Source organism: Watersipora subatra, chromosome 5, assembly GCF_963576615.1.
Source record: "Watersipora subatra chromosome 5, tzWatSuba1.1, whole genome shotgun sequence".
Lineage (NCBI taxonomy): Eukaryota > Metazoa > Bryozoa > Gymnolaemata > Cheilostomatida > Watersiporidae > Watersipora > Watersipora subatra.
Window position 1 is genome coordinate 45103501 of NC_088712.1, and position 19187 is coordinate 45122687.

The 19187-nt window shown below is 34.5% G+C and overlaps 1 protein-coding gene across 1 annotated transcript; it reads right to left on the minus strand.

The window, feature by feature from the left end:
- Positions 1–1043: 1043 nt before the first annotated feature.
- Positions 1044–7817, minus strand: LOC137397400 (protein mono-ADP-ribosyltransferase PARP10-like). Its single transcript, XM_068083690.1, has 4 exons — positions 7784–7817; positions 5133–5287; positions 3549–3738; positions 1044–1312 (listed from the first exon to the last, which is right to left on the minus strand). The coding sequence occupies exons 1-4, from the start codon at positions 7815–7817 to the stop codon at positions 1044–1046; spliced, it is 648 nt and encodes a 215-aa protein (XP_067939791.1).
- Between the last annotated feature and the right edge of the window lie 11370 nt (positions 7818–19187).

Below are 19187 nucleotides of genomic sequence, written 5' to 3' on the forward strand. Positions count from 1 at the left end.
TGGCCCACTTTAAGGGAGTCAGCTTTGGCCACTCTTTACCCCTGTAAATAGTTGTTAGCTACTAATCATTTGTTATCTTTTTAACCTATACCTATCAATATGTCACAATGCTACAGTTGAACTATTAATACTCATTTAAGAAAAATACTCATTCTGTCAATCATGCTTAGGAAGGAAGATGTAATGGTATTAATTAAGAGCATGTGACATTTTAAAGCTCGTAATTGTGATCTCGTCAGACCCCCAAAGGCAGCCGCAGTGGAAGCTCGCGCAATAAACAAGTAGATTACAAACACAAACTAGATCGAGATTCTGATCACGCTTTAGCAGTTAGTACCCCTTCCCCTAGCCGACCAGTCCCTGTCCTTCTGATAAGCTCTGACCTTTATTACAATACCTGTACACAGGTAATTGGCCTACGATAAATATTATTACAGGGTGTGTCACTTTACTACCGCTTATGGAAACTGCAAGCTAGGTAGGCCTGCATTAACAATGATATAAATTTGTGCCAATTCGTAACCAATTGAAAGAGTGTGTAGAAACCTTTTACACTATTTCTTAACATGTTTTTCTTTTAATTTAACATCGTCTATAACCTACAATTGCTTATAATATCTATAATTATCTACAATCTACAATAATCTCTAATATATATAATGATCTACAATAGCCTATAATGATCTATAATCTATAATATCTATAATCTACCTAATCTACAACCGATGGCTGTAGTTTAGCTGTATATAACATTTGTGTGCAAAAATTGATTGCGCTTGGTGTCTTACCTCTGTGCGATAAAATTTTTGGCACTTTATCACCTAATAGTGTGTTGATCAACACGTACTTGTGAAAAGATTTTCGACATCTTATCCTTTGTTGAAAACTTCCGAAATGCACAGAATTGAAACCCCAGAAAAAAACACCATCGAAAGAGTTCCTTTAATATAGCATTTAGGACTTTGTTAGATCTAGCAAAATTTTATTTCAACTTAATTATTTTGACAGATTTTTCAACAAAAGCTTGCAAAATGTATTTATTTTTAGGCTGGCTTGAAAGCTAACTTAACGGTATATTCTGGGTAGGCAGCACAATCATGGTAAACGGCAAATATTGAAGGGTTATTAACGTCATCTACAGTTGATTCAACTCTCTCTTGTAGCAAAGCTTGTGTTATGTTTCTAGCTCCTTTCTCAAATCTTCCTGTTAGGACTCGGGATAAAATCACCATTGGATGAGGTAACATATCACTCAAACTCGCCGCGACAGTTGAGTTTACATGGAAATATGAGCCTTCTCCAAAGTCGTGTCCTGTCACAATACAGAATATTTCTAAGTATATGTCACACTTAACTTACTAAAACACCTGTTTATGGCTGTTTTCAAGGTTTTGAAACAGTGTTTACAGCGCTCAATTTAAACCAGGATGATTCCTAAACAGAAATTAGGACAAAATGAAACACTTTGTTCGGGCAAACAGACCTCTGAAAAAAAGTGTTTCAATTTGCGTGCATACAGTTGAGCAATATCAAAAACCCAGATTCTTGCAAAAAAATAAAAAAGATAGAACTAACCAATAATATTGATCTTTTTAACTATAATAACTGATACATTGTAACTTATGTACATTGTACATAACATGTACTTCTGCTAACAATTGATTCAAATATAATTAATTTATATGTAGCTGTATTATTTGTTTTTGAATATGCATGTTTCTGCTAGATTAATTCTAAGATTAATCGAAGATTAACTGGTTCAGACCAGTTATTAATCGCGATTAATTTTTATAATCGTTGTGCAGCTCTAATAATAACTGATAAAAACTTTAAAAGCTAGAATCGCTCGACTGATTTATTGTTGAAAACCAAAAAAAACTATTACAATATCCTGATGCGTGCTAGGTACAGTTGAAGATTTGTTCTCATATAAACCAGTCATATGTTTTATTAATGTAGAAGGATCCCAATACATGCCCACCTCTTGTATTTTACGCTACAAAACTATTATAATTACTGTTATTGTCACTATTGCTATTATTGTACTCCAGCAGGCAAAATCAACTTCTGACCATTAATTTAACCATTACGATATACTAGTGTCTTCGTAAAATTGTAGAATTTTACAAATATTTTGATAATTTTAATAAAATATTTCAAATTTAGTAGTTTTAATAATTTATCTTCTATAATTTTAAAAATTACATATACCGAATATATATGTAAGCTTTTAAGTCTATACAATATTTAAATTAATATAGCATAAATTATAGTAAACAAATATATTTATAATTACATACATTTATGTAGATAAATAAATAAATGTATTTATGTATAAAGATAGTAAAGCATGCAATTTGTATTAACTCTTTGGCTGGGTTAAAGCCCCGCAAAAACACCAAAAATTCGTGTAATTTATTTTTGAAAATTCAATAAAATCGGTATTTTATGAAAATGCACAGCTTAAACTTAAATTTATTTCTATGAACAAAATATTTTGTACATAAACATTCCTTTACATATCTACTACAAAAAACTACAACCATGTACAATTGTGCCTGTTTAAAATGCTTGGAAACATTCCTTTCGAGCTGTGCGAGCCATGCGAGCGATCAGAACTATCATTTTTTTATGTATATTCCAAGTATATTAAAAGTCCAAAAGTTTACATCCCTTCTATCATCTAAATTATTTTTATTTTGATCAGAAAGAAATCACAGGATCAATCGCAGGATCAAATAAGTTTTGATTTTACCGTTTTGAATGTCGAGCCTATGTTGACTAGTTTTTCAAACTTTTATTCTTTTCCAAAGAGGCACGATTTTTTTTCCTTTTAGCGCAAAGCATCGCCTGTCAAATAATCGTTTCATAGTGTAATTCACTGACTAATATCTTGTTGATGATCTTTAAAACTTACTGGCGATTATATCCTTTGTTTAAAGTTACTAGAGAACATCTTTATAAACGCGCACCGAAAGCGACATAAATGTCATTTCCCCACACAACCGATAAACGACATTTTTGTCGTTTCCTCAGCCAAAGAGTTAAACATTATTTATATTTAATAAAAATTGAATGTTTATGAAAAGCACTAGTGTATGTTAACATCTACCAGCGCTCTTGATGTCCAGATGCTGTGAGAGAACTATATTTGTAATAATATCAATTTAATTATATTTATATTATAATATTATTCATATTATTAGTATTACTATATTTTATACTATCAGTATTACTGTATCATATTCTTCAGATATACTTTGTTATCATTCTAAAACGACTTCAACAACAGCTCTTTGATACAAAACAAGTAGATGAGAAAGCAAAAGACAAAAAGAAACATTTTTTTTGAAGAAACTTGTATTTAACGGCCTTTTATAAGTTAAAATACAATGTGACAACTTCCTTCATAATAAATGCCTTCATTCAAAATTAAAACTATCTAGATAGCAAATAACATTAAAAAGTGAAGTAGCTATTAAGTTTCTAGTATAGCTGTAATATTTTTAAAACTAACCTAATAGTACGTAACATTATAAAGTGAGTACCATGTCTTGTGTTCGTAAAGCTCCGGTTAAACTCTTGTCGCATAATATCTAAAGCACATTCTTCTGACGTCCCGTGCCAAAGCCTGCGTTCTACAGGAAGTCTTACGTTGTTTGCTTGAAATATTCCCAATAGCTTCTGTTTCTGAGCTTCGAATTGGATAAGTTGCTCTATGTTCTGTACCCGAGTGATCTGAAACATTGATAGGTTTCTTTAATGCAGTCAAAAATTAACTTGCACAAAATTGTTGATAAATTTTATCAGAAAATATCCGTAGTTTTTAGAATTTGCAACTGTCTTTGATGTTTGAGGAGATCTGATGTTTTAAGATTAAAATCAATAAAACTCGCTTGCTGATAAAACGCTCAGAAAAAAATACTTACAGAATGACCTCATTATTTATTGGTTCTGTAGTTGCGATTGGCTGCATTTTAATTGCAACTATAGACGTTGTAATTGCACTTTCACTTGATCTGAGTGTTTTAATTGGGATCTTAATCGGTAATTTGTTAATTTTAAATTCAAAATATTCTCGCAGTCAGATGAGGTCAAACATCAAAAAACAATAGCAACTGATGAAAGTTACGGATTCTCTCCGTTAGAATTTACAAAACAATTTTGCAAGATTATCTTTAGCCCCAGTTTGGCCTTGGCCTTAGTATCCAAAACTATCACAGTAGTACACAGAAGCTTCTCAACATCATGAACAAAAAAAACTCATGCTAACAAATTAGAATTCTACTTAGATAAAATCGGCTGTTATCGCCTAACTATTATATTAGTGTTATGTAGATGATTACCTCAGCAATTGTATATTTAACATACAGGTTATAATTATTCGCGGAGTTTAATTTTGTGAGAATTGTCTTTTCATGCATGTTTTCAGACTAAATTATTCGCGGATTAACGCATTCGCCAATAAATTAATCCGTGAAAGTAGCAAGCAATAGAGTAAAACCTTCACTCGCGTATACCACGTGTTTAGGTTTCTATTTAGCTAAGAAATTCATGTCGGTCATGCTAAGCTATAAATTTTTGATTGCAACCAGAGGTCTTCATGAATAAATCAATAATATAATCAATAAATAATCAATAAATCAATTTGGAGGCCTTTGGAAAACGAACAACTCGTAGTAAGTTACAAGCTTTTTCAATGTAAAGAACTGCAGGAGAGATTTTTGCGGTGATGATGCCGCGACCAAATTCCAGATAACTTGTGACAATCTTGAATATTTTTGTAAAAAAGTGTGATGCATTTGCATTGAGCTTAACTCAAAGCCACGGCAATGATTTTAAAAGAGTTTAAAACTCAGTTATGTTTACTAACTCTGCCTAGCGGCTAGTTTTTAATTTGAGGTAGTAGTTATTCTTTCTTGTGTTACAAATAAAACTACCTTTTCGGTAATTATTTGTGGTTTTTAATAGTTTGCGTAATTGATTGTTAGCAAACTCGTGAATTATTAAATCCATTAAATAATTTCATTTTGTAGGCATGAGCTATAATAGTCATATGTAGGAAAATACCTTAGCAAGTGTATATGTAGTAATTATAATAGGGCTATGCTTAGGGTTATGTAGGCAATTACCTCCACAATTGTATATTTAGCATTGGGGTCAGCCGCGTTCGCAAAAGCATTGGCGATCCTTTGGTATTCATCTCGGTCATTTTCTGGGTGTAATTTGTATTGGTATTCTCCATATGGCAACGCAGCCCAGTGTGCTGGTGGTGCGAACAATGCGGCTAAAATGGCAAATGAAATATTAGCTCACACAAGCTCTTTATTTGATTATTCGAATTCTAAAAGTATCTCCCTCTCATTCCTTCTCTCATTCTTTCTCTCATTCTCCCTCTCTCCCTCTCTTGCTTTCTCTCCCTCTCTCTCCCTTGCTTTCCCTCTCTCTCTCCCTCTCTCTCTCCCTCTCCCTCTCTCCCGCTCTCTCCCTCTCTCTTTCCCTCTCTCTCTCCCTCTCTCTCTCCCTCTCTCTCTCTCCCGCTCTCTCCCTCTCTATTTCCCTCTCCCCCTCTTTCATGGCACATAATAGATATGAATATACCACATTCTATAAAAATTTATCCTAACACACCACAATATAATTAGAAAGGGTAGTACATATTATAATGTAAAATTGCAATGTAATTTATAATAATAAGCTATAATATAATATAACACAAAGCATTATAGTATAATATATCTATATTATATATACTTATACATAATATATATATATATATATATATATATATATATATATACAGTGCACATGTAAGTATATACAATATAGTTCAAATATATACATTATAATATAGTATATATAGGATATCTAGTTCTATATATATAATATAATAACGTTATACTAATATAAAGTATTTAGAGAACTAGTATATAATTCCACATTTTACAACTATATATAATATATAGATGCAATATAAAATATAATACACTGAAAAATTTTAATACATATAACAAATCATTATATACATGTTCTACAACTTAATATTATATAATACGACACCATAAAATATAATTGAGTGTAATATGATACATTATGATGCTAATAACAATAAATGGTTGTATCTTTTTATTTATGGATTGTTTGTGACATCATGCGTAAAGTTTTTTTTTATAAAAATAGTTATTGGCTGCCAAATAAAAGTATGTATGACAGAAAAACTGTGGATACTAGCAATTGGCTCATGGAACTTAAGAGAGAAAATTATGGTATCAGTTAGTGATAGTCTCTATACTGGTAGGTCTCATTGAGATATCATGACTGAAGAAACAGATAGCTACCGGTAAGTCATAAAGTATAACAGATACGAAAGACTTCTAGACATACAAGATGCTACTGGATGTGCTAGCATTGACTAGAATCAAGGAAGTGCTGTTAAACATTGTTCTAGGTGATAAGGAAGAAGAATACTAAATAATATGTATAATATGAATAGAAAAATTAAATTAATTAAATACGAATAATTTGCTAGAATACTTTTATTGTAGGCGGAGCTTGAAACACCCAGTTTTGTATATAGGTTGTACAAACATTATGATAATAACACTAATAATGATAACAGTAGCAGAGATATAATGATAAGAGTAAAAATTACAATAATAATCTGCAGTTTAAAGCTTGAGTTGGAATTCCGCAGTCTTTCGGGCCAGTATAATTATTAAGTATGCCTTCAAATTCAAATATTTTTGATTTTTAGTTGAACTAAGCTAACTGGACTAATTTTTTTAACTTTTAAAATAATAAGAAACCTAAAGGTTTTTTCAGACAAGCAAAAATTTAAATTATTCGACTAAATTAAATATAAATTAGCTTGCTATTTGGCAAATGGCAAATGGCTTTTAAAATCAGTTTATTTCATCAACCATTTTAAATTAGCTAACATCTTTATTTCTCGTTCTGTAAGTGCAGTGCTTTTTTGTGTTTGTTTCAGCACCCTATGTTCAATCGGTATAGAAAGTTTCGGTACAGATCAACTTTTCCAGACCTTTTAGATTTCTAAGCACTACTATTTTTATACCAAAGAAATTATTTATGTTTTAAGCAGTAAAACAATAACACGATTATAATAACAAAAAATGCAAAAAAAGTTATTTTATTCATGAAACTTATGCATATGTTAGGCATATACATTAAAGAAGAACATAGGAAAAAATAAACTGCATTTTTATTTTGGTTTGGCGCATTTCACTCGTACAGTTCAGTATTTTGCTTTGCACTTCATAGCATATTTCACATGAGTAGCTTCAGTTGATGGCCATGTTAGTTTATTTCATAATTCAATTTTTACACTTTTAATCACTATTTTTTTAATTACATGACTGTCTACATTCACGCCGCCAAATTGCTTAAAAGATCTCATGAAATACATCTTTCAAACACAAGCCGTCATGTACAATTTTTCTTTTTTACCCTGCTTAAATTTTGTTGAACCATTTTAGCTTACAGAAATTGATAAATTCTGCAATCGTAGCCCGCACTCGAACGTTTGAACAAAGACGTCCTGTACCAAAAATCGTCTTGCCAAAGATTCCAGCGCCAAAGCGTCCGAGTCAAAAAATCCCGATATTGAGGTTCGATATACTACTTTTCTTATCACGACCAGTTGGACTATATTCAAGTAACTAAATTATTACCATTTTATAGAGCAAATGAAAAAATTTAAATGTCTATAACTGATCTATAATTAATCAATAACTGATCTACAACAATCAAAAATACATTTTACCTTCAACTTCTGGAGTTATGTCCGCAAACGACATCCTTTTTGCTGCAGATACGTTCACTCTTTCAGTGGTGATGTCATTAATTTTGTAAGAATTTAATCAATTTCAGCTATTTCTTTTGCATAGCATGAAGTTGAACTATAATAAATTATGCTTATATTATGCTTTATTTATATCATATTGTATTATATTACACGGAATTATATTATATGCTGTCCCAGTAAATAATATTAGGTTGTAGTATATAGTGGTTTGTTTTATGTATATTATTTTCTTGCTCAAGCAATCAACCGCCTGATGATTGGGTGAGCAAGAAACAACAAATAGAAGACACACTCTTTATCATCCGTGCTTTTATAACTCTATAATGTGAAAACTGTACTCATAGCAGTAATTCCAAGCAGGAAAATGGGGATTTCCCGAAATTTTAGAAATTGTCCTCTCAAAATAAAATCATCTTAGATCTTCTAAATGTGACCAGTTATAGGTGTAGAAACTATATCATTAAACTCAGCATAAAATTCTGGCCAAGAATTTGGTCTTACTTTATTCTCCATATTTATATAAATAAGAGTGAAAGATAGCTCTGGGCTGCTTCTACTATAAGGTTAATCCTACAATGTCAATATTTCGTCTTCCACGTGGTGGTCAATTCGGGTTCAGAGGTCATGTCATCAATTTCCTTCAGAACGTAAATGACTTTGTCAAAAATTTACCTCGCCAACTACAACAAATTGACATCATTGTACTTCGTCGACGAGTTGACCAACCGGCCTCCGCTAGCCAATCTCCTTACAGTTCGTCTTTAGCAGTATCCTTTTTCCATTATCACTTTGGTCGCGGGCTGTATGACAGGGGAATATCTAGTTGATGGAATTTAAACAGTAAACAAAAAACAGGCCGCTACTTTATATAAAAATTTGGTGTAATCAATTGTCACAAGCCCTCAGCAGTTATCTCCACCTGGCTCACCTACCTACAACCAATAAATTAACATAAATCAATATCGAGTAGCCGCAGTATTTGAGAGCTCAATGTAAGCAAATCACGTTGTGTCTTTCCGAAACTGAAGTAATTGTTAAACATACTAGAACAACAAAGCCCTCTGTCTAAAAAGTCTATGATAACCATAAATTTCTGCTTGCAATGCTTGACCAAATACTGCAGAGCAATAAGCAACTACAAATTTGAACTATCATAGCACAATATATCATAACAATTACATGTACTACCAACCAATGTGCTGATAGAAAGGAAACAGCTGAAGAGAAACTACCATATCAATGTGTTGATATAACAACCAATGTGCTGATAGAAAGGAAACAGGTAAAGAGAAACTACCATGAAATAGAAAGTAGGTCATTCCTATAAGTAGCTAGTTTAATGGGATACTGAATCAAGTTTTATGCAGCTTTAGTAACTTGTGAAATAAAAAACTTTAGCACATGCCTATTAAATATTTTTGCCAAACGTCTTTCTGATCATTAAATTTATTCAGAGAAACTGCAAATGCGATGCTGTCGTTTTTAAACAGCTGATAAAATGTTCGTAATAAACTTTAGTTTCATTTTCAGTAATTATTAATGGAAACAGTATGTTTGTATTAAAACTATTTTATAAAACCTAATCAAGAAAAACATATATTCAAGAAAATATATATAATTTTTTAAGGCTGTTTGATTTCTGTTTTATTTTACATTTTTATATTAAAACACCCAAAAATAACTGTCTCATTTCACCAACTTTAAAGTTGACTGCTAGTTTCTATAATAAAAACAAATTATACTTCAAGCTGGTAGGGGTTTTCTGCATTCAGATTGATTTCGTTAGTACATCACAACCAGTTGAGAAAACCTGATTGAAGAATAAACAGGTCAGCCAGAGCTAAACAAATCCACATGAATGGTGACTTCTCACCATTTGACTTCTAAAACCGATGACGACAAGCCCAACGCCCCAACTAGCTATGCTATTGCGTATTATGGGCTTATGATAACTCCTCCAGATTTTCTCTTTTGCTCAACTATTTTTGTTGATGAAAATAAATCACAAATCACAAAAAATCATGTGGTTTAATATCTATGAAGTGATCAGCGGACTTCATTATGATTTAGTGATTTTACAATTATATCACATATGAAATAAGCTTTTTATTTATCAGAAACCAGAAATTGATAAAAGTTCTCAAAAACAAAGAGAATGCAGATTTTTTGACTGCGTTGCATGCTTAGAAATAGTTTAACTTTGGCTGAAAGTATCATCAACTCAATTGCATCTTCAGATATTTACTATAGCTATCCTGTTTAAAAGAAAGTGTTGCTTATGAATAGAGACTAACTGATGAGAGTAATAACATTAAACACGTTTCACCACTGCCCATGACTAAAATTTGACCAATCATCTATTAGATTGATCTTGGTAAAATGTAAGTCTACTGCACTGTGCAATGTCAGTGTCTTTTTCTAGTCTAATCCGATATCTCTAGATCGTTTATTGAACAACATCTGAATAATAACTGTAGCAATAATGCAAATGGCGTGTCAGGTGTCAGAGTCATGTCGCTAGTTAGCCAACTTATTCATCTGCTAGTCTTTACTATAATAAAGGACATGTTCATGCATTCCTCTATACGAAGCCATTAAAAAAGGGTTGAGAAAGAGCTTGCATCTCTCGGGATTCTAACTCATAACTTCTAGCGTATCAGTACCACAAACTCTCATCTGGACAAATCAACCAGCTATTGCTTTTGCAGAGTGTCCGTACATATAGCTGTTACATCTAACAATCAAACTGCCTTGTACTAGTTATATTATATATATAACATACTATATAATGGTAACATATTACATATACATGTTATATATATACAGGTGATATATAATATACATGTACATGTATATGTACATGTATATCTTTTTACCTGTAATCTTACTAATACTACAACATAAACATTACCAATCTTTTTAGTTTGATTTTTTTTTAATAGAAAGTTGAAAAAAAAGTAACGTCGAAACTTCCAAATAATTTAGGTATACATTTTTTATAGTAGTGCAATGTTGCAGGAAGTCTTAAAACTTCACCAAACTATGGCCAATAATAGTTTTTGAGTTTTGTTTATGCATGACTTTGTTTGTTTTGTTTTGGAATTGACCCACCTTATCTTGTCATCGATACCTTCCCATAATTCTTCATGATGTTTGCTTCCCTTAACCGTGCTAACGGCTTTTGTGTAATAAAGGTATTGTCGCTTTCAATTGAGTGTTGCAATGGGTTATGAGCCTAAGACACTCTGCTTAAGTTAATATCAGCAAACCTACCGTCATGAAAGAAAGATGGACTGTATCTAAGCTGAACACAACAAATATACAACAGGGAAATTAAAGATGAAGCAATTTTTCATAGCTAAGGACTTTTATGGTTACACAGATGGAAGTGTTGCTGTTCCAGCAAACACAGTTGAAGCCCCTGTCAAAGCAGAGTATAAATCTAATTCAGCTAAAGCTCTCAGTAACATTATTCTATTGGTAAGTGATAAAGTGTTATATCTAGTTTTCGAATGCAAAACACCCACAGCCTGGGAAAAATTACAATCACATGTTGAGCTTGACTTGCTGGCTAGTCGTCTATTTCTCAAAAAACGTTATTTTCGTTCAGGGACGTCAGAGGATACATCGATAGAAACCCATCTAAAACACATGGAAAACTTAACTGACAAATTAGCTGCTATCAAAGCTTCAGTCTCCAAGGAGAATCAGGTCTTAACTCTTCTTGCCAGCTTGCTTGACAGTTACAGCACTGTGGTAACAGCGCTAGATGCTCGAGGTGAAGGCCTCACTCTATAATTTGTCCAAAACGCGTTATTAAACGAAGAACAAAAGCGTGGTGAACAGAGAGCCTGACAAGACAGCTGTCTCAGGTAATGTCAAACACTCAGTGAGTTCTGACACTGCCCTCTCTGCTGACAGAGAATACGCCAAATGTGAATGTTACAACTGTAACTCTACTCAGCATGAGAGAGTAGATGTAACTCTACTCATCAGAGACTGTCCGAAACCTAGACCGAGTTATGGTCGACGGGAATGAGTCGTGGACGCATGCCACAATACTAACACAGAGCAAAGTATGTAGCAGAAGTTGACAACAACCATCACATTGATGAATCTGCTTTCCCAGCTGGCTACAGTAGTGATCTTGTACAATAATGGCCAGTGGACTCGGGAGCAACGCGTCATATGACACCACAAGTCGTCCTTCAAGTCCTATGAACTAGTAGACAAACCGAAAAAGGTGATGATTGCTGATGGACGCGTCCTTGATACTATAGCTATTGGTAATGTACACATCACACTACGAATAAATAAGCATGTGACCAGAAAAGCCGTCCTCTATGACGTACTTCACGTACCTGATCTGAAGCAAATTTTATTTTCTATCAAATCTACAACAGATAAAGGTATAATCATTCAATTTGGCTATAGCAGAGCCTGGTGAAGAATAAGATTGGTCAAATACACGCTATGAGCACACGTGTTGGTAAACTATACTATATAGATCTTGAATCATCCAATAATTGCGCGAGTCTGGCATCATATAACACTCTATGGCATCAACGCTTAGCTCATTTAAATCAGTCAACTACCCATCAGATAAACCGAGAATCATTAGTAACTGGTGCCAATCAATCCAATGTATCAGTAGGTCAGTGCGAGGCATGTATCAAGGGTAAAATGGCACTTAAACCTTTCAAGTCTACGGTTGATATCAAATCTAAAAGGGTATTAGAGCTTGTACATAGTGATGTTTGTGGCCCCATGCAAAATCAGTTTATTGATAACAGTAAATATTTTGTCACCTTTATTGATGACTAGCTGCATTACCCGTGTTCGGAAACAGATTTACGTAAAGCAATAGTTTTATTGAGAGTTGTCTTTCATAGTGTAAACAACTCCAAATATGCAACCTACTGAAATTTTTGTGCTGATCTGACTGCATACACATATGCAGTTGTACATGTCAATAATGTTGGAGAGACCAATGGAAATATGCCATGTGTTTTACAGCTAGTCTACAATGCATCAGTCTCGAACCACTCAAATCGGAATTGTCCTAATTTTGTACACAGAACTGATAATGAAATTGACATTGCTAGGCAAACTGACGTTTTTCAAACTGGCAGTATTGAAAAGTTTTACATATTTCAAGAAGTTTTAGAAAATATTTTGCTATTGCACTGCTAAGCTATCACCAGCATTTATTGAATTGAGACTTCTACAAGCTTGAAACACTAATCATGACTCACCAGTTCTTCGTCTATAGCCTGTGTTTTGACATGGTATATACAAACTGTGCAGCAGTAATGCGGTTGTTGATAAAAGTGATTATCAATAAAATCTACTATATAAACTACATATATGGCCTCTCACCTCTCCAACGTAAGGCATTACATCTGGAGCATGTTTGGACATTCGTTCCATAAAAAAATCAACCATATACTGTGTTGCAGGACTGTAGTCAAGTGCGAAGTTTTCTGCCCATAGATGGCACCTGGTAGCAGCTGCTGTAGTTAGTGCATCTTGCTGTTGTCGCCGTTTCATTTGCTCAGAAAATTCAGCTCACCGAGCAGCTGTTGTAGCTAGTGTATCATGTTCTTGTATCATCTTCCGCTGCATCTGCTCGGAGGTTTCTGCATGTCTGGCCAATGTAGCGGCTGCTCTGAGCTGTTTGAGTCGCTGCTGGGGTCGGTTCAGTAGTCTCTGCACTTCTAGTGGCTGCAGCATCTATTCTGGCCTGCTTTCGATGTACCTGTGTTTGCTCTGCAGTTTCTGCTCGTCTCGCTGCTGCTTTGCGAATTCAGTTTCTTTCTCTACGGGAATCAATCTGTTCTTGCGTTTGTGCAGTAGACTTTTTGGGAGGCATTGTACTGCTTCAAGCATTTCCAAAATTGAATGAGATAGTGTGCTTTTTTGTAATATACGCTGCTCGCTTTCTTCTCACCGTCGCCTATCGCAACGCTCGAAGTGCCCGTGCAAGTTCTGCAGTTCTGTAGTACTCATAGCTAGAAAATAAGTAAAAGTAACTCAGCTGCAGAAGGAAATGAACATGTTTACTATCACAAACAGTGGCAATTCCAACTTTTTCAACCCTTTCACTGAAGTAGACTTATTCATGCATTTTTTATGGTCGACCGCCGTAGACACATTTTTGCGACTTTCACAGCAATTGCTAGTAACTGAATTTTATTATTTGTTGATAACATAGCTAACGATCTTTAAGACTTTTATGGTAGTGACAGTGTTGTCCAAAGATTTCTCTATAAAATTAGCCTAAAATTTAATTTTAAATTTTTGTATGAGAATTTCCAACTTAACCACTTCGGTGCATGCTCGCTATAGCGGCTTCGAGTATATTCCTTTCAAGTTCATCAGCCGGTTTTTAGGCTTTGCCTAGTCGCATTACTCACCCATCTATTTTTAGAGCCTGCTCACAGTTACACTCTATCTACAAAGCTAAGCATGACCTTCAGACATGTTTGCAGACATTGGACTGGTCAAACAGCTATGGTCAAAGGAAAGATTTTTGAGTAATTGGCGTTCAAAGTTCAACATCGCTATTAGTTAGTAACAACGCGGAGTAGCTAGTAGTGGATGCGTATTATAGGCTTCAATGCAGCGATAGATATGGCAGACTTTCAGCGGAGTGGTGAAGAAGATAAGTTAACAGCTATGGAAGAGACTGTAGATTGCATATTATACACAGTACAATGTTTTAATTGCTGTTTATTATATATACTCCTTATCAGTCAAATATGTTCGTAGAACACAAATTTTAATAAAACCGCTATTTCATGCTACTTTCAATATTTATTATTTTTAATTTTTGCAATAAAGATAATATGATCAGATACAGAATTTTCTCCGCTTTCCAAAAAGTTTAGGTATTCTATGTGAAAATGTAAGTCCTTCTATGGTTAAAACGACATTTTGTTGACCCATGTCATAATCTGTAGACTGTAGAGCATCATGATTTAATTGTACCTGAACGCGAAATTGGATTATGCAATTGTACCCGAAGTGGATAAATAGCAGCACTGACTCTGATGGCAATGAAAGTAATGGTTTTGTAAGAATAAGGAACATTGTAGAGGATCGTTTTGCTTTGTAGCTTCACATCGCTTTATCAATGCACAAAGTATAGACACAATGAATTTTTTGAATAGCAGTGCTTGTTAACGTGTTGGCAAAATAAAATATATAACCAAAACAAATGTTCTAGATGGAGTTTGAAATTGAAAAAATATCATGAAGCAATATCGGCAAAATGGCTGGCAGGAGGCCGATAGCTAAATTTGTACATGGACGCAAGTTAAAGGGTTATGTATTGAAAGTGTAGCAATTCATAGACAATACAACATTGAATAAGAAACACTTACCTTTTCAATGTGGAAATTTAGTAGGTGAGAATTGCGTTTTTCTAGTGACCCAAAGAAACAAACGTTTACGCGACCTTCTCGGTACACATTGGCAGTAAATATTAATAGCGTGTAAATTACTACGCGCTAACCGGATATGACGTGTTTGTGATGAAACGATGATTAGGTTATGTATAATAGAGGTGTGTACTAACCGGAGATTCCCGTTAATGCGCCCTAAATACCTAGTAGCGGGTAATAGTCCAAAAAGTACGGTACTCTATAACGCGGACACTCAATCACACACACACGCAGACGATTATTGCCGTTTATATAGTAGATTACAGTAGGTTTGTACATGTGTATTTCATTCGAGATAAATCTGATGTGTTTTCAGTTTTTAGGATTATGAAGCCTCAGTTGCAAATCAAACCGGCTAAACAATCAGAATGTTACGTACTGACGGAGGTAGGAAATATATATCCAAACAGCTTGAAAAACACTTTTGTTTTCATGGTATTCAGCATCAGCTGACAACTCGTTACTCTCCCCAACAAAAGGGCGTAGCAGAACGATTCAATCAGACAGTATGAGAAACCGCTAGAGCAATGATCATTGAATCGAAGCTACCATAGTCGTTTTTTGCCGAAGCCATTAGTACAGCCGTATACGTGTGCCACCGAGTTCCAACCAATGCTCACAAGGAGTATACAACTCCATACGGAATGTGGTATGGCGATAAACCAGATTTAAACCATCTTCATTCCTTTGGCTGCATCGCTTACACCCATGTTCCAGATGAATTGAGGCAGAAACTGGATGATAAAGCTGAAATGATGATCCATGTCGGATAAAGTCTCAGATCCAAAGCATATCGCTTATCCCTGTAAGCCAGAAGGTTGTTGTGCGCAGAGATGTTGTTTTTGATGGACCAAAACTGGGCCTTCCACAGAAATACATTGATTGTGTGAGAGCACTCAACTCCAGTAATCAAGTCAAGATCAAACCAGCAGATAACTAAAGTCACGATCACCGACCTGATTTAGCATCGCGTTAAAGTGCTCTCAATTCTACCAAGCCCAGGAGGTATGGTATAGATGATTACACAGGTAAGGGACATGCCGCCAACTATGTAACTGATCTGATTGAACCAAAATCCTTCAAGGAAGCCCAGTCTAGCCCTCAGTCTGGTGAGTGGTTGAAATCAGCCCAGAGAGGGTACGAGATTCAAGTGGAGAATAAAATGTGGACTCTGGTAGAGTTACCACCAAATCGACAAGCCATTGATTGCAAGTGGGTCTTTAAAGCAAAGTGCGAGACTGATGGCAATGCTTCAAAATACAAAGCTAGACTTGTTGCAAAGGGCTTCGCTCAACAGCACGGAGTAGATTACAATGAGAATTTTGCTGGAGTCGTTCAGGGATCATCTCTTCGTTCCCTGCTCTCATATGGAGTAAGCCGTGGCATGATTGTTCACCAAATGAACGTTGTTATGGCCTTTCTCAACGGTGATCGATCAGAGAAAATTTATATGGGACAACCTGAAGGATTTGTTCTTGCTGATAAAGAAAACCTTGTGTGTAAGTTGCAACGGTTTCTATACGGACTCAAACAAGCTTCCCACTGCTGGAACCAAGTGTTGGACCAGTTTCTTAAATCCACAGGCTTCACCCAGTCAAGCGCAGATCAATTTGTGCATATACGCCACTATGATAATATCCAGGCCATTATAGCAGTGTGTGTAGATGACTTAGTTTTAACCTGTGACAATCAGTTAGCCTTAGATGAGATTAAATTGGCCCACAGCACTCAATTTCAAATGAAAGACTTGGGAAAGCTTAAGTTCTGTTTGGGCATTCAAGCAGAATTTACTCTGAGTTCTCTGAAATTGCGCCAAAGGCAATACATTCAACAAATTCTGCTAAAATACAATATGGCGGACTGCAAAACTGTCGCTACCCCCATGGCTGCAGACTTCAAGCTAGTGAGGAATGATGGAAGTAAATTTGTAGACTAAGCTTTGTATCAATCCATAATCGGTAGTCTCCTTTATGCTGCTACTGTCAACGGGCTAGACATACGCAGTGGGAGTGTTGTCTAAACTTAACACTGCTCCAACTGAAATGCACTTTACAGCAGTGAAAAGAGTTCTACGCTACCTCAAGGCAATGCCAGATTTTGGCATCTGTTACAAGAAAGCAGATCAGCAGCCAATCACCTACTCTGATACTAGTTAGGGAGAAAATGAGGGTCGGCACTCTACTTCAGGTGTACTGTTTATGCATTGGGGTGGCCCCATTAGCTGGATCAGCAAACAGCAAAGTTTTGTTGCTTTATCAACAGCAGAGACCGAGTACATTGTGGCTCATGAAGCAGCAAAAGAAGCTGCCTGGCTATGCCATCTTTACCTGTGCATCGACAGCACACCAATGCAACCAATCGAGCTCAACATCAACAATCTGTCTGCTATAAACATTGCAAACAAAACCGAATTAAGCAAACGCTCCAAACACATAGACATTAAGTATCATTACATACGCCAGAAAATCATGAACAACCACATTCGAACCAAGCACTGTTACACCAATCATATGGTGGATGACATTTTCACATAACCACTTTGTCGTGATCGGTTTTGAGAAACTCAGAGACATGCTAGGTGTAGCGTAGGTCGTTAGACGTTTGGCCGGTTAGCTAGGTTAGTTAGCAGTATCTTACATTGTTGTTAATTTGTATTCCCTGATTAAAATTCTACAACTAATAATAATAGTTTTTTAAATTTTGTTTATACATGGCTTTGTTTGTTTTGTTTTGGAATTGCCTTACCTTATTTTGTCATCGATATTTTCCCATAATTCCCTTATAATGTTCGCTTCCCTTCACCGTGCTAACGGCTTTTGTGTAATAAAAGTATTGTCGCTTTCAATTCAGTATTACAATACAACCGATTTAAACCATCAGGCAGGCTAATTTTATAAACTAAAGTCACAGAGACAGTATTTGATAAGTAAAGCCATTAAGGGAATTGAGTAAAAGCTTGCATGGCACAGAAATCGAATAATAACTTCCAGCATATCAGTGCAGCAAAGTTCCATCTGCACGAATTTAGCCATAGCTTCGGTAGAATGATTGTAAATATAGATCGAACAGCTATGGTACTAATTATATTATCCATATGATATAATGTATAATAGTAATATTATATATATACATATACTAGTTATATTATCCATATAATGTATAACAGTAATATCATTTAAATACATGTAGGCCCCTGTTAGTTATATTATATACATGGATATATATAGGTTCTTACCAATATTTTTACAAATACTACCACAGCATACAATGAGCAACCTTTCTAATTTAGATCTCTTATCTAAAAAAAGTTAAAAAAGTAACAACAAAACTTCCAACTAATTTAGTCACATGTTTGTTACAGTAGCGCGAGATGTTGCAAGTCTTATCAACCGATTTAAACCATCAGACGTGCTGATTTTATAAAGTAAAGTCACAGAGACATCAAGGAAGTGACAAAAAATCAGGAAAGTGAGTCGAAGCAATAATGACAATTTTATGCCAAAAAAGTGTTATTAATGTTTCATGACAATCATATATTGATTAGTAAAAAATAGGTTCCCATGTCTATTTGATAGAGAACTTATTACCATTCATTAATAATGTCAAAATAAACTCTTTTTTAGACGCAAAACAATAATATATTTATAGTTGTTTGAAAACATAAAAAATGTGGCATGTGAGTGTTTTATGTTTGCATTGAAGCAGAATGCTAAGCTGTATGCTAAATATGTGAATATGGTATGGAAATCCTGCATGCATAAACATAGGGGGCCAAAAATCTGTGTTGCTATAACTAAATTTAAGAAAAATGTTGTATGTTAATCGTAAAAAAACAGCCAAGCACAAAAACAATTCAAGTTAAAGGCATATGTATATATATATATATATATATATATATATATATATATATATATATA

What these genes read in the sequence shown, in the direction of transcription:
- LOC137397400 (XM_068083690.1), bottom strand. Translation starts at nt 7,817, where the DNA reads ATGTCGTTTGCGGACATAACTCCAGAAGTTGAAG. An exon ending in CATAACTCCAGAAGTTGAAG is followed by an intron (nt 5,288 to 7,783) that starts GTAAAATGTATT and finishes TTGCCATTTTAG; the next exon opens with CCGCATTGTTCGCACCACCA. An exon ending in CTTTACGAACACAAGACATG is followed by an intron (nt 1,313 to 3,548) that starts GTACTCACTTTA and finishes GTATTGTGACAG; the next exon opens with GACACGACTTTGGAGAAGGC.